Source organism: Malania oleifera, chromosome 7 (genome assembly GCF_029873635.1).
Source record: "Malania oleifera isolate guangnan ecotype guangnan chromosome 7, ASM2987363v1, whole genome shotgun sequence".
In the NCBI taxonomy this organism is placed as follows: domain Eukaryota; kingdom Viridiplantae; phylum Streptophyta; class Magnoliopsida; order Santalales; family Ximeniaceae; genus Malania; species Malania oleifera.
In genome coordinates this window covers 76,554,734-76,565,663 of record NC_080423.1, presented here as the reverse complement: position 1 = coordinate 76,565,663, position 10,930 = coordinate 76,554,734, and the positions used below count along the sequence as shown (strand labels likewise).

Genomic DNA, 10,930 nt, shown 5'->3' with positions numbered 1-10,930 from the left:
AAACATAGGTCATTTTTTTGACAGTCTAGCGCCATGAAAAATGAGTCTTGCTGGAGCTTCAATTATGGTTAAGGTTACATCTGACTTTAAATAAAATTTTAATTGCACTGTTAACATCTAAGTTTACTTAGTTTTTAATTATATTAAAAAATATATCATTTTTAACAGTTTAGATGTCAAAAAAATATGAAAGAAAAAAATTCCTTTTTTTTTTTATTCTTGACAGAAGGATAAAACATAATGCAAATTATTTGAATCCCTATAAAATTTTGAAAATCAATTATTAATAATGTGTAGAATCAAATTTCATTAATTTGATATATTTTTATTTCCATTCACACTTTAGATTAAACACAAAAAAGTAAAATCCTTCATATTTTATTTCCTTTTCTCGCTGCTCCCTATGTTCCAAAAAAGTGCAAATGATTCATGAGAGAACGAGACAGATATTTAACCATTCATTTCTGTCCAACCAAAATTAAGTGAGACATATATTAGATGCACCAGTCCAGTCGTCGTTTAAGAAACAGCCGGGTAGGGAAGAACAGCATTTCACCCAGACAAGCACATACCCAGAGATATAAAAGTTTTTACTCCATCTCTTTACAAAGCCCTCAAACAACTCGTACACCCATCAACAACCTTGCTTATTTATCTACTAAAGGCACAGTAGCAGGAAACTAGTTGCGTCCAATGTAGAAAACAAAGCTCTATCATAAAGCCTCTGCAACTGACATGTGCACCTTCCCAAGCGATTTTTTGAGGAAGCTACTTCCACAGTACGGGTCTGGGCTGCCAACAACAAATTCCATTTCATCAGGATCACCAAAATCATCATGGTACACCAATCGATCTCTAGCATCCAGAGATTTATAACACAAGTCCGAGTTCGCACTAATCTTGCGAAATTGCTTCTTGTCTTTGCTGCCACTTCCGCGTGAAGCCTTGCCCTTTTGCTTGTTCTTTCCGTTCTTCTTATTGTTGTTCTTAGACCGTTGCTGGCCTTTGCTTTTTGGGACATGTGATAACGATGTGGGACGTGGATCATATACATCAGGCGCCCATGTCACAGTTAGTTTCTTCGGTTCCATGCCCTGTCTCTCACGGCTACCTTTCATTGCAGAAACAAGCTTCAAAGGAGTCTGACAAATAAGGAAGGAGAAAGAAGAGCAAAACAACATGAAACCATTATTAATGTAAAAGCTCCGAAAAGTAAAATTAACAGCAATACCATCTATACTCGGGAGAAAACCAGCATGGCAGACTTAAAAAAATGATCACTGGTGCTAAGGGTCCTACAGAAGGTAATTATACCATCTGCACCACAAGAAAGGATGGGGAACCAATGGTGGCTAGAAGCATCACAGAGAACTGCAGAACACTAAAATGAATCCAAAGTGCCCCTTAGTTGAAATCCTTCAGAGTTGAAGCCACTTACATTACAAAACAAAGCGGTCAGCAACTATATATGAAATTACATTTAAGGTCATTTTTGGAAGCCTGGATTTGGGGCCTTGATTTTGGATTTGTGTGGGCTTGAATAACTCAATACAATTTTATACTACATATTTTATCCAACTCCTGCACAAACCAAATCCAAGGCCTCACATCCATGCTCCCAAACACAAGGTAAGTCAATTCCTGGATGAAGCCACTTTTGAAAAACAAACCTATCGTTGAACCAGGTCAGACCAATAAAACGCCCTGCAATAACTCAACACAGCTTCCTACAAACCACATTTGCGTTATCATAATTAAAAATAGTGTGCCAAAGAAATCTGAAAAATCAATTTAACAGCACAAAGCAAATCCTAAAACCCAACTCTCATCAACAAACCAAGCAGGAGTTCTTGTTGAAACTTTTTGAGGTAGAAACTTTACAGCACCAAGTAACAAATAACAAATAGAAGCACCAAACAAGAATTGGGTCTAGGGGTCATAGCTAGTTTTGGCCTTCGTATAGATTTCCCCTAAAAGAGGCAAAGGAAGTTTTGTTTCGGATTTTGTGTTCTAAACCATGCCATGCTGGCTTTTTCTTTAATATTTGAATAGAATTCCAGCGAAATATATATATAATACAAAATCTGTACTTGCATTTAAACCTTTGCCTTCTCCTTTCATAGTGCTTCTACTCGCTGAAGAAAGAAACTTCAACCAAAAACTTCTTGTTTTATGGAGTAAGGTGAAATTTCTCTTTCCTAAATACTTCCAGCACCAAGTAACAACACTCAAATAGAAGCAAAGGTACTAGATCATGCAATGTGAAACTAACCTGTGTGCCATGGCTATTTTCTTCATTCTCAATCTCAAAAAGTCAACTCCACTAGAGTTCATGTTTCCAAGCAAACACACTCGCTCATATCCCCCAAAAGCCCCAATTATTCAACCAGTGACCTAAAAACCTATTGTTAGGCCTTGATTAGTATTGGCTACGCTGCCACTATATATCATCCTCGTAGGAGATGGATCACGGGGGAGAGAGAATTATTTTATTTTTAATTTGACCTTATTTGAAAGGAAATAAGCTACTTACATTTTTTAAATTTAAAAATTTTGATTAAACCTTTTTTAAAAAGAAAATTAATAAATTAATTCTCATTCAGAGCATCAAACACTTTTATTTCATTTGAGGATGTCAATCTGATCCCATTTAAATGCTAAACTAAGTTATGGCATTCAAGTCTTCATTCCCATTCCTTCATATCCATACCCATACCTTTATTTCCATTCTGACTTGAGTCATTACTGATAACAAATGGAGCCTAATATGCAAACAACTTATTAGCAAAAGAACTAGACAGATGTAGAGATTAAGCAACATCCAAAGGCAGCAGGCATGCATATCAATAAGCAACCTGTTCTAACCAGATCTAGGCTGCAGAATATTTTGGATCTGACTATAAATTTATTCTCATTTTGTTTATTTTGAGCAAATCCAGAACTGCAAATGCATGCATGACAAAACACACTCTGAAGCCATAAAACTCACTACACTATTATTTTGTCATCCTGCGAAACAAAATCCAAATAAAAGTGATACACATTTGAACACACAAATAAATAAACAGATAAATAATTTCAACAGCAACTCATTGATCATTAGAGTAATAGAAGACTTACAGGCAAAGCCATTGTGCGCAAGTCCGTGGTACAAGAATATTCTGCAGAGCTGTTTTCCTGCAATTTGGAACCAGATTCTTCGCCTTCATCAGAAAATGCAGAACAAGATGACATCTTACTGGAAGGAGGAATTGTTTTGCACCTGCAGAAGCACTTCTGAGAAGCTACAGGCACAGGTTCAGTTTCAAAAATCTTAAGCTCCCCATCACTAATTCCATTATCTACATGATTAATATCATCCTTATGAGGAACATCGAGATGTTTCTCATTCTGAGCATCTTCAATATGAAAAGACTCATTAAGTGTGTCTCCAAGATCCTCAATCGACTTGTCTTCAACATCTCTACAGGTGCATTGCCTTTGATCATCAAAACTGCTCAAAACACAAGAAACAGACTTTCCACAACTGGGGCAGATGTCCATTGATGCAAATCAGGGACTAAAGATGCTGCATAAGCACCCATTAGAAAGTTCAACCTAAATTGACACACTATAAATAATCAAATGAACAAGAAAAACATAGGAAACCTCTTCTAAATTTTAACATTCATAAGAATCACCCAAAAATTTTCTTAAAATACAATGCATGTTCTGCTGCCTCACTTCCCTAACATATAAAACTTCCACAACATTCTTTCTGAATTCTGATAGTTGGAGTGTAAACCAGTATGCTCATTATTTCGGCAAGTCCTAGCAATTTTCAAGTGATCTTATCACCTTTATCAAGTTTTCAATATACAGCAACATTTCCTTTCAATATACAACAAAATAATAATGGGGACCTTATCCCAACCATTTGGAGTTGGCTATTTGGCAATATAAATCTATCAAACACAATGTTCTATACTTTTATTATTTATTGAAATAAAAAGAACTAAGCTTTCTGTGGATGTCTACACATTGCATTAAAAACCACATATTCACACTCCTATGTTACTCTTTCATGGAGGGCGCGCACACGCACACACACGCACGCATACAATAAGAATATCCTTGCTCTATGGAACAACTGAGCATGTAGAGAAACACACGGTTATGCAAGAACTGATTTGAAGAATGAGCATAATCATCATGTATATGTGATATTTATGTAAAAGGCAAATAATAATCATAATTGACCATTGCTCATTTCCTTGCATCACAGCAGAATACTATTTCCACTGACACCGCACAAAGTCTACATAATACTCGTCAAAATATTCACATAGACAAATGTTATAGTAAAAAATGAATAACCAAAACTGAAATAAACTAATCGCGATTCAATCGAACAGGAAACCAACCAAAGAATTCAAAAACGCACCTCTTATGATGAAGGCTTCCTCCAAGACAAGACCAACTAGAACCTAAACGCAGTAGGAACAATACCGAACTTTCTTGACCTCGTCCACCAACCAAAATTCGCATACACTCGATCTCAAATTCACGGAAGCACGGGAAAAAAAAAAAAAAACGAAAGGCGCTAACAAAGAATCCGAAAAGTTCGAAAGAGACCCTATGTTAACTAAGACTACCGCGCCAATCGCCTTTTTCGAGACGTTTCAGACGATGAGACCACGACCCGCCACGCAAATAGGCAAAAGAAGGAAAAAGCTGAAGCAAGGGGTCAAGGCGCACCGAAGGCATGGTCGGTGCTCTTCGAAACCCAGTACTTCAATGATCGGCAAAACCCTAGAATCAAGGAACGATCAAGACGCTACAAATGAAGATGACAAATAAACAGGGGGTTGGATCTTCCGGAAAGTGGCGTAAAACCCAGAATTAGCCCCGCATCAGGAGGCGATTGGCTATAAACAGCTCCGCCTAGCAGGGCAGATCCGCACTAGAACGGACAGGATCGTTACAGAGGAGGCGAAGGAGAAGGTTTTGGATCACAGAGCGCAGGTATGATGAAAGGGTTTGGCGATTTATAGGGAGAGGAAGCAGCCGGAGAACTTTTGGTGGTCAATGGATCTTCCGGTGCGGATGTGATCAGACCAAATCAGGGGCGTACACGTCGCAACCGCGGTGGGATCTTCTTCAGCTTAGAGTAAGACATAACGTTGGCGTGTTTAAAGGAAAACACTTTAGTGTGTCACGCCCCATGCTATAAAGCGTGCCATATAAGCTCATATCATCATGGATGTTGGTGTAACAAAATATAAATAAATGCGCAATATTAGTAATACTATTTAGAGTGGCAATTCTATTCTTCTATTAAAATAATTACTTATTAATAATAAAATTTTAATTATACTCCTCTAAGCATTTAGTACTTCACAAATGCTTCCGTTGATTTTTGAAAGTGGAATTAAAAATTACTTTTTAATGTTTGAGAGTATGAATTTTACATCTTGTATTTGAATAGAATGAGGTATAAAATTGTATTTGAGTTTCTTTTAATCTTTCAAATGTGTACAATTTTAAATTTAAAACTCAAAATTCATTCTCCTAAACACGACCTTCGAGTATCTTTTTAGTTAGAATAGAAGTTTTCTATAAATAAAAATTGTTGACTCTAATGGATTAGTATTATCTTTGTGATTTATCTCGAGAAACTACAATAATATGGTTATTATGAGCTAAGGATGTAACAAGATACAATATAGGGAGAGAGGCCTTACAACAAAGGAAACAATTAAGCGAGCATCAGGCTCCACCTAAATTGCCTATAGAAAGTAGGCATAGGAGTCGTTTAAAGGGAAAGGGTTAGCCTTGGGGAAAGAACTCGTATGATCTCAATTGGCGAACTAGATATATGATTTTAATTCATGTAAAGCCCTTAATTAAAAGAAGGTTCTATTTGGGAAAATCCATAGAATGTCAAAAGTGCAATATATACTAGGGTCTAGGGGATACTTTTTGTTTAAGGTAGTCCTTTGAATTTGCAATAATTTAGGCAAGAACAATCAAGTCGATTATTTGTAGCGTTAGAGTTGACTTAAAAATAGGGATAAGTAACCCTAGTTACTGTCATGTAGATATCCCTCAAACCCATTACAAAGAGCCTAGTGCTAATACAATCGACCTATGTTCCATTTTATCCCTTTCTCTCATCTTCCTCTTTATCCTTTTCCAACTTCTAGTCTAAGTATATTTGTAACACTCCTTTCTTCCTCCTTCTATGATTCCTACATTTCTTCAACTCACCAACCCTTGTTTTATAGGGCACTCCTTTGGTTAATAAGACCATTATGCCTGCACCTTTGAAGAGGGCAAGCTAAGATCCCAATCTACCATTTCCAATATTATCCCTGTCATTGTCATTGCAGTTTGCATTATTTAACATGTGTTTATACCAAGTTGTTCATTAAACATGTTTTTTTAGCATGCCTAATGGGACTTACTATGACATTGGTTACCATAGGAAGCAAAAAGGGTGTCAAAAGTGATGCCAACCCCAAAGACACCACTCGTGATGCCATAAGATGGAGTTGAAGGGTAGAATCCCAATTCCCATCCCTCTGTTATCAACACCCACCAGGCTCATGACTACTGAAATGGTTGCCATCTAGCACCAAATGGCTAAGGCAAATTCTCAATACCTCTTAGGAGGTTGTCATGATTATGAGGTCAATCCTAAAGGATTTCAAAACCAATATGAGGTATTTAAATAAAGGACATATGATAGGGATTCTAAAGGGATTAGGGGTGGCAAAAAGAATTAGTAAGTCGGGTCATAAACAGATAGGAATTAAATGGTTTAAGTTTAGGTTGACTAGTTTTACAAATGGGAGAATTAACTATAAATCCAAACCCTCGCAATTGATGAACATGTTCCTCTTATGAAAAATACAATATATTTATTTAACTTTTTTTCTTTAAAATTTCAACCAAAAATGAGTTAAAATTTTAAAATACACCACTCATCTATGATTTTCTCATTAGTATCTTTACAAATGTGAGTTAATAACACCTATTTGTTATTTCTTTCTTTAATATTTCAAAAAAGTATATGATTTGAAATTTTAAGAATAGTACCTATAAACCATCTATGATTTTTCTCCTAAATATTTCAAAAAATATAGTTATATAACTCATATATTTATCTCTATTACTTTAATAAATACATGATATATCATACATGCATCAAATATCATAATTTATATACATAGAATTCAATAATTTCTTTTAATAAAAATTAAATGGGTGACTGGGTTTAGGTTGTAAATGGGCAAGTACCAGGTCACCCATTATATTTGTTGGCTTTTTTAGTCTCATCTCTAGTTTTGATAAAGACAAATCGTAAGTTAGTTATGTGTGTATCTAGTGATTGAAGAGGTTATAATTCAACACACACATAAGAGGACTGAAAATGGAAGTCAAAGACACATAAAGCTCATATGATCAAGGGTTTTCCATGAAGATTAAAGAGTAAAGAAGATCAAGAAGAAGACATTTTGATTTTATTTGTATATGCATTTAAATTTTTATATTTGGGTTTGTAATAAATGCATGCATCCTGCATGATATGTTTTGAATACTCGGAAAAAACCGTAGACGGACCTTAGGGTTCGGTCGACCGACGTCAGGTTTTTAGGGTAAATTAAAATGCCTAAATCTTAAAGAGATTCCTAGGACCCTGCACTTCACTTAAGGAAAATAACAGGGGTAAAATATAACCTAGGTTAAAAATTGAAAAGGCTTCGGGCGACCGAACCAAGCAAGTCAAATTGCCTCGGTCGACCAAACTATTGACTGATCAAATAGTTGACCTGACTTTGGGCGACCGAACTCAAATGACTTAAGTGACCACGGCTGACCGAACTCATACCCTTACTTTTTCTAATGTCCTCGGGCGCCCAAACTTGTAGTTCATTTTCACCTCGGGCGACCGAACTTGGCAGTTTGGTAGGCTAAACTTTATTTCAAGCAACCAAACCTAGAACATTTTGGAAAATCGTCTTGTTCAACCAACCGAACATATTTTCGGGCACCCGAATGTTTGAAACGCGCCTTTTGTTTTGTGAGTATTTGAGCAACCAAACCTATAGCTCGGTCGACCGAAACTCTCGGGTTGGGGTATTTTAAAATACTAAAATGGGTTTAAAATTTAATTAAACTTTTCTAATAATACCCAACATGTCTCCAACGGTCAAAAAATTCTTAAACTCTATATATCCCTTCATAAGCCAAGATTGGCAATTTTGATTCGTTTAACTTTTCTCTCAAATTTTTTTCCTAATCAAAGTTTCGCCACATATTCTTTTACTTGAAAAATCATTTTGGGATCAAAATTTTCATACTCTCCAAACACTCTCTTTCATTTACTCTTGAAAATCATTTTCACAAGAGTATTGTTTAGGCATTTTGTTTACATTCAAACCCTAGGTTCTCCTATGTCTTATTGAAAATATTTTTCGAAAAAATATTTGGTTTAGGGTTGTTTAAATCTTTGAGGTGCTCATCATACATATTATATTCAAAGATTACAAAAATTATTTTGAAAGCACTCTTACTCCCTAAGCATTATTTCATATCATTAGAGAGTGTATTTTTATGAGGTTAATGTGTACATCCATGCTTGTATCTTTAGAAGTATTATCTTGTACAAAATATTTTTAATTATATCGGTTTAGTTTTACCCGTAAATTGAACTGGGGAGTCTCGGCCCCGTAAATGAGACCGGTTTGGTTCAGCCCAAAAATTGAATCGGAGTTTTCCTCGCCTCATAAGGAGAAGATGTAAATGGCTTCTGCTCCGCACGGTTAAGTGAGCAGGGAAAGTGTAATCTTTGGGGAGTATACCCAAGGCGAGGACGTAGGCTGGTTTGGCCAAACCTCGATAACAAATTTATGCATCACTCTCTCTTTCTATCTTATTTAAATTCCTACACTTTAATTTCATCATGTGTATGAATGTTTATTCGATGTCATAATTATTTGCATACACACATTTGATTTAAATAAGATATACTGCATGTGTGTATGTTTGCATTTATCGTTTTATTATTTTACATACACGCGTGTATATTAGATGAGATATGATTTGTGGTGAATTAGCGAAATGCTTAATTTAGCCAAAATGTTTTAAAACCCAATTCACCCCCCCCCCTCTCTTGAGATCACACCAATTCCAACAATATCCCTTAAAAGGACTAACATAAATTCACTCATGGAAGAACAACCTCGACCAAGCCTTAAATTCAAGTTTGGATAGGTGGCCATGATGTAGAGGCTAAGGGAAGTATCTAAATTTTCAATGGCAACTATCCATCGGTCATAGCAACTCACCATGCAAATTAAAGCCAAAAATGGAAACAACTATGAGTAAGGCACAACCAAAATACAAAAATGGGGACTGTCAGGAGCAAGATCTAGCAAATATAGCACTTATAGGATTGCACTCCTCCCCAAAAGAGAAGGAACAACACTCCTTTTGGAAATTTTAATGGTCAGCGCAAAACTAGATATCTAGTCTATACTCCAACTACCATGGATGGAGGAGACTAATATATCAGGGAAGGAAGTACAACCAATAAGTTGATCACCCTACCAAAAGCCATACCAAGAAGACATCGAGTACCTGTACTATTTCCCAATTAGGTAAAAAGATCCCAAAATTCAATTTATTCTCAAGAAAAAAATAGCAAGTCCATAACTGATCATATTATGTGATTTTGTGGTATAGTGTGGAAAAGATAGATCAAAGGATAATCTGAGACTGTGTTTGTTAACAACATTGCTCACTGTTAGCCTTAGTGGCTACACCTTTGCCCATTTAATGTGTTTTGATAATATTAACCTATATGTTGTTCCTAGTGTTTTCCTATCTTTGCAAATCTTATTTAGTATAGGTACAAAGTGTCGGATACATGGAAGTACCAAATCAGAAGCAAAGATTGGACCCAGTAGACATCAAATAGGAAAGATCGAAAGGACGATGACTCAGAAGCACCAAAGCATATCTTGGAGTTTTTATTGTGTATAAATTAATTGTAATAAGGGTTGTGTGAGTGAGTGCATATTGTAACTCTTGCGGTGTGTGTCTTGCATGAATTCTGAGTAAGAGTTGAGCCATTGCATAAGCATACTAGGACACATGAGCATATAGGATCTACACAAAAGTAACAAACTCATAATTCATAGTTTTCTAAGTTAAAACAAGAGTTTGTCAAATGAATCCTAAAACTCAAATGTGTTTTTAAATGGACAAGTTTTTAACATCCTAGTTTTAAGAACATTTTAATACTTAGTCCCGATTGTGTTAAAACAAGTTTTATGTCCTAAAGGTTCAAAGAAAGTCAAGTATATTTATAAAGGACATACTAAGCATATAAGATATCAAAATGGGTTTTCAAACGTGTTTTATTAATTAAGATATCTTATATTCAAAAGAAAACTCATTTGGACAAGTTTAAATCTTCATTAGACTTAATATATTTCATATACTTTTGTCCAAGAATGTTTTGAGTCATTAAAACACTTTTTGACAAGGAAAAACAAAGCAATCGTCACTACCGTAGTGCAGCCTTGAGTCCTTAACACCCTATGGTATTTTGGGCATAACTTTTCCTAGAAAAGTCCAAATGGGACGATCTTGGTGTCCCTGGAAAGTTAAGACAAAATACCACAACTTTCATTTTTATGACTTTTTTTTTTATTCAGGGACCTCGTCGATGAACACAGGGGATTCGTCGATGAGTCCAACGGGCAGAATGACACTAACGAGCGGCTAGTTTACCAAATAAAATAGTTTTTCTTCCCCCCAACGACTAGTTAACGGCTCCTTTGGCTCTTGATCCATAAATACAAGCTATTAGACTTGTATTAACATGGTTTTGAAGGTCTTTGATCATTGTTAGTAAAAAACATCATTTTATACAAAACCT

At 35.6% G+C, this 10,930-nt stretch overlaps 1 protein-coding gene across 2 annotated transcripts; it reads right to left on the bottom strand.

Moving 5' to 3' along the window:
• Positions 1-461: 461 nt before the first annotated feature.
• On the bottom strand, positions 462-5,141 carry LOC131159168 (uncharacterized). 2 transcript variants are annotated; one of them, XM_058113870.1, is made up of 3 exons: positions 4,424-5,141; positions 3,121-3,493; positions 462-1,142 (listed from the first exon to the last, which is right to left on the bottom strand). In XM_058113870.1, exons 1-3 carry the CDS (start codon positions 4,525-4,527, stop codon positions 714-716), a joined length of 906 nt encoding a protein of 301 aa, XP_057969853.1. In that variant the 5' UTR covers positions 4,528-5,141; the 3' UTR covers positions 462-713. The 2 variants fall into 2 exon arrangements, with proteins under 2 accessions (XP_057969853.1, XP_057969855.1); XM_058113872.1 differs by having other exon boundaries at positions 3,121-3,559; positions 4,424-4,563.
• Between the last annotated feature and the right edge of the window lie 5,789 nt (positions 5,142-10,930).